Source organism: Tupaia chinensis, unplaced genomic scaffold (genome assembly GCF_000334495.1).
Source record: "Tupaia chinensis unplaced genomic scaffold, TupChi_1.0 Scaffold000279_1, whole genome shotgun sequence".
NCBI classification, from domain to species: domain Eukaryota; kingdom Metazoa; phylum Chordata; class Mammalia; order Scandentia; family Tupaiidae; genus Tupaia; species Tupaia belangeri.
In genome coordinates, this window is record NW_006159762.1 from 2,381,452 (window position 1) to 2,386,556 (window position 5,105).

General features: G+C 45.2%; 2 protein-coding genes and 1 non-coding gene across 9 annotated transcripts in view; 2 read left to right on the forward strand and 1 right to left on the reverse strand.

The window, feature by feature from the left end:
• The window catches only part of PMS2 (PMS1 homolog 2, mismatch repair system component), a 40,555-nt gene extending 40,298 nt beyond the window's left edge, over positions 1–257 (reverse strand). For 3 of the 6 annotated variants that reach the window (XM_006150189.3, XM_014588482.2, XM_006150190.3), the window contains exon 1: positions 47–204. In XM_006150189.3, coding sequence (XP_006150251.1) covers positions 47–153 — 107 coding nt within the window. In that variant the 5' untranslated portion in view covers positions 154–204. Of the gene's footprint in view, positions 1–46 lie in introns of all 6 variants that reach the window. The other 3 variants (XM_006150191.2, XM_027772518.1, XM_006150188.3) reach the window with 3 other exon arrangements.
• A 58-nt stretch (positions 258–315) lies between these two features.
• Positions 316–5,105, forward strand: part of AIMP2 (aminoacyl tRNA synthetase complex interacting multifunctional protein 2) — a 15,224-nt gene continuing 10,434 nt past the window's right edge. The window contains exon 1 of one of the 2 annotated variants that reach the window (XM_006150187.3): positions 316–427. In XM_006150187.3, the coding sequence (XP_006150249.1) occupies positions 413–427 (15 nt within the window). In that variant the 5' untranslated portion in view covers positions 316–412. Of the gene's footprint in view, positions 548–5,105 lie in introns of both variants that reach the window. The other variant, XM_006150186.3, reaches the window with a different exon arrangement.
• On the forward strand, positions 2,567–2,673 carry LOC114008070 (U6 spliceosomal RNA). The gene has a single exon (XR_003549630.1). It is a non-coding gene; the product is annotated as a U6 spliceosomal RNA (small nuclear RNA).

A 5,105-nucleotide genomic window follows, 5' to 3' on the forward strand; every position in this document is an offset into this window, starting at 1 on the left:
GGCCTCAGGAAAGCGACCGCGAGGAGAGGTCGCGAGCACTGCTCACCTCGGGTCCTCTGCTCGCTCCATCAGTGTGGAACCCAACCTGACTCCCGGACTCCGAGAGACTTCCCGCCGCAGCTCCCACGACGGCCCCGCCTCCGGACCGCCCATTGGCTGTTTTTGACACTGCGGCCTGCCCCTTCCGGGCGGGGCGACAAACGTGTTCCATATGCTCTTCTCGCTGACTGGCTGTGTCAAACGTCGAGTTCGTGACGTAATGAGAACTCGAGCCAGTAAGGATGCACGGTCTGCGTTTTCCCGAACACCCGCAGTGGGTCAGAAAGGAGGAGATTGCAGTTGGTTGTAGCTTCGGACGGTTTCTGAGCGTTCGTGTCCCTCACTCGTCACCTTTCTTCCTTTGCTTATCGCCATGCCGATGTACCAGGTAAAGCCCTATCACGGGGGCGATGTGCCTCTTCGTGTGGAGCTTCCCACCTGCATGTACCGGCTCCCCAATGTGCACAGCAGGACCGACGGCCCGGTGCCCAACGCGGGCCACGTGCAGGTAGGAGCGCGCTGCCCCAATCCAGAGCGCAGGCGCGGCAGGGGGCACCCTGCCCCGCCCCCACCCACTTATCCAATGCGCAGGCGCGGTACTCAGCCCGTGCCCTGGGTTCCCCCGGTCCACCCCAGGACTTAGGGTGCGGATCACACTTTGTCCCGACGGGCCGCGGGTGCTTAGTCCAGCCGCTAACCTCATCCCGGATCTGTGCGCTGACCGGCCACATTATCTTTTTATTTATTAAAAGATCTATCCTTTATCTGTTCTGGTGACTTTTTTTGGCATAAGCCTACTTAAGCTTTTTTATTAGGAAAATTTTACCCACAAAAAAAAGAATAACCCATAGAAAAGTGAGTAATACATAAATCCTCACCTTCAGGAATTAAAAAGCTATCCCACCCCCAGGGTCCCTGTCCGGTTGACACATCGTACCGTATCTTCAGCGCCCCACCCTTCCCGCTTAGAACTTTCCCCCAAGTCTGGACTTCCATGCTAGTTATATCCCGCTTTGCTCTGTTATTTTGCCAACGAAGTGTGTATCCCTAAGCAATATAGTCTCGACACAGTGGAAGCACGCAGTTTCTGTTTTGTTGTGCCCGGCTTCCTCTTTGTAGACATGATTTTAAGAGTCATTTTGTTGTGAGTAAATCCAAGTATACTACTATTGTTTGCCATCCTGTGCTTCTGGACCCTGGATTGTTTTCCATTTTATGGCATTATGATAATTGAGCAATTAATGTTTTTATACAAGAGTAGGCATGAGGTAAATTAAGGAATGAGATCGCTGACTCGGAGGGCAGGTCTGGCTTCCATTTTACCGTAATAGATAAATTGAACAATCTTCTTTTTTTTTTTTAAAGACAGATTTTTTGCTATAGAGCACATACACTCACTGGAGAGACAGAGAGAAAAAGCGAGAAATCACCCCCTCCCCAGGGAAGATGACCATGTAGCAGTTCCTTCATGTCCACTTTTTATAGTGTACCTGCTCAAGTCTTTCACTCTTATATCAGTTGTGGTTAAAAATGGGACTTCAAAAAGTTCATGGAAAAATAGAATTAATGTATCTTTTTACTTTGATGCAAAAAAAAAAAAAAAAAAAAGAAATCTGGGACCAGCAGGTGGCAAAATGGTTCCATCACTGGATTCCCACGTAGTTGACCATGGTTCAGGGACCAGCAGTTAGCGTAATGGCTATGTCGCTGAACTCCCATGTAGTCAACCACATTTCGCGTCCTGGACCCTGTGACTTAAAACTCACGCCTGACGCGTGTGCGTGCATGCCCAAGATCCCGAGAGGAGAATGGAGGAGAAGGGATTGCGGCGTGACCATCCCCTCTGGGGGGTGATTTCTTGCTTTCTGTCTCTGTCTCTGTCTGTCTGTCTGGCAAGCGCACGTGCCCTATAGCGAAAACCTCTCCCCCCCAAAAAAAGACCATGGTTCAAGTCTTGGATCTGTGGCTTAAATCTCAAGGCAGACACTTGTGTGTGTGTGTGTGTGTGCACCCGCCCATAATCTAGAGAGGAGAATAGAGGAGAAGGGATTGCGGCATGGCCATGGGGGCTGGGAGGGATAAGGGGAAACACGATTTCTTGCTTTCTATCCCCCTGTCTGTCTCTGTCTCTCTGGCAAGAGCATGTACCCTATAGCAAAAATCTCCCTAAAGAAAAAAAAAATGAAATCCATGCTTAGTTTTTCTTTCATATTATGTATTTTCTATGAGCTTTTTGAAGAGTCCCCTTGTATTTTTCCATATAGATTTATTATGTTTTTGAAAAACTTGTCTGATTGAATGATCAGGAATAATTTTTTGAAAAAAAAATTTTTTTTAACTTTTTGCCATAGGGTGTGTGCACTCACTGGAGAGAGAGACAGAGAGAAATCACCCTCACCCCCAATCCAGGAAATGGCCACACCACAGTCCTTTCTCCTCTCAGGATTGTGGGCATGCATACACACATACCCAGCGTGTTTTTCAAGCTTCTGGATCTAGGACTCAAACCTTAAGAGTTGGCAGTGTGGTGCTCGCTTCGGCAGCACATATACTAAAATTGGAACGATACAGAGAAGATTAGCATGGCCCCTGCGCAAGGATGACACGCAAATTCATGAAGCGTTCCATATTTTTTGGCCATTGCGAATGGGATTGTTTTCTTCAGTTCTACCTCAGTTTGTTCATTGTTGTGTGGAAAAGGTGCTATAAATTTTTGTATGTTGATTTTGTTAAAAAAAAAAAAAAAAAAAAAAGATGCTATAAATTTTTGTATGTTGATTTTGTTTAAAAAAAAAAAAAAAAGAGAGTTAGCAGTGTGGGATCCAGCATCCTAACCACCATGCTACTTGCTGGCCCAGGAATAGTTTTTAAGTGACCCCTTGTGCACATTTGAGGTTTCCAGCAGCAGGAACATTCTGTCCATTCTGACAGGAGACGAGTGAGTAGATAACTTTTGTGGTCTGCTTTTCCCATTGTGTGTTACCTTTACTTTTTTTTTGGAGTGGTTTTTGCTATAGGGCACGTGCACTCGCCAAAAAGACAGAGAGACAGAAAGTGAGAAATCATCCTCCTAGGGGGATGGCCGTGCCACAATCCCTTCTCCTCTTGGGATCTTGGACATGCGTGCACACACACCCGGCGTGAGTTTAAGCCACTGGGTCCAGGACTCTAACTGCAGTCGACTACATGGAAGTCCAGTGACATAGCCATTACGTCAACTGCTGGTCCCTACTTTTTCTTAATGACTTTCTGTTTCAAATGGAAGAAAGGTGGTTAGGTTAGTTTGAACCAAATGGCACAGCTGTTACCTTACTACAGAGCCAAGACAGAAATAGACATGGTTCTATGTCCCTTCAACTAGTGACTACCATGGAGACATGGCAAAGTGCTGCTTCAGTCACATAATCCCATGGAACCAAAATGAAAACCCAGAGTGGAAAGTTTTCTTGTTTTTGTTTTTGAAGTCTACTTCCTTTGTACTTTTGTTTGTGAACTTCTAACTAAGAAGACACCTAATCCCACTCCTCTTGCTAGGTCATACTACAAATACAATACTTACTTCAGACATTCTTCAATATTGACTGAGTTTTTGTTTCTGTTGTTGTTTTTGTGTTTTTTGGAGAGGTTTTTGCTTGGGCACGCACGCACACACACCCAGTGTGAGTTTAAGCCACCAGGTTCAGGACTCGAACTGTGGTCAACTACATGGCAGTCTAGCAATATAGACATTATGCCAACTGCTGATCCCTTGACTGAGTTTTGAATCCAGTGTTGTTTTAGCCTTAGTAGGGCAGGCTACCTACTACCATTTGCAAAAATAGACATGATTGTACATAAATAATACACAAGTAGGGCCAGCAGGTGGTATGGTGGTTGAGGGCGCTGGACTCGCACATGGCCAACTGTGGTTTGAGTCCTGGACATAATGGCTTGCTCTCTCACTTCCCCGCCCCTCTGCTCCTCTCTGGTCAAATTTAAATAAATAAATTAAGTAAGTAAGTAAGTTAGATAAAATAGTTCTTTAAATAAAAATAATGTATAAGTACAGGCTGGTTAACAAGAAGTTGAAAATAATTACTTAAGAGGATTCTCACTGAATAACATGAGGGTATTACATAGGTAGAAGCCCTTCCTGTCATGCATCTTGAGACAGTGAGGCTAAAGGGCAGAGCAAAATTATATGGGGGGAGGTAGCCAGAGGCCAGATCATACAGGGTATTTATTAAGCCAAGCGAAGGGTTTAACTGATCCTAAGAGCCCAGAAGTAGTGATAAGATCTGAGTTAGTTTGTTTTTAGTTTTTTTTTAAATTATTTATTTAATTTTATTTATCATCATCATTTTAATTTGTACAATTCTCGTGTACTTACTAGAGAAGAGAAAGAGAGAAAGCAAGCTGCCAGGTCCAGGACTTGAACCACGGTCAGCCATATGGGAGCCTAGCACCTTAACCACCATGCTACCTACTGGCCCCATTTGAGTTTTATATTTTATATATATATTTTTTAGTTTGTTCTAAGGTACATGCAGTCATGAGGGTAGGACTGGGAGGAGAAGGAGAAAAAGAAATCATCCCTAAGGAGATGGCCATACCACAATCCCTTCTCCTGGGACTTTGGGCGCACGCACGCACACACACACACACACACACACACACACATATGCTCAGTGTGATTTTCAAGCCACTGTGTCTGAGACTCGAACTGCACAGTCAGCCATGTGGGATCCAGAACCTTAACCTCCATGCCACCTGCTGGTCAAGGCTGCCTTCTTTCTTTCTTTCCTTTTCTTTTTTAATTTGCTCTACGGTGAATGTACTCACCAGAAAGAGTTGGAGAAAGGGAAAGTAAGAAAGTATCACCATCACCCCCGCACACCCTGGGATGACCATGCCACAGTCCCTTCTCCATTCTCTCAGGATTTTCAGCACACACACACACACAAACCTGGCATGTTTTTCAAGCCACTAGGGTCCAGGACTTGAACCACAAAATTGGCATGAGAGATCCAGCAACCTTAACCACCACACCACCAACTGGCCCCCAGCTGCCATCTTTTTTTTTTTTT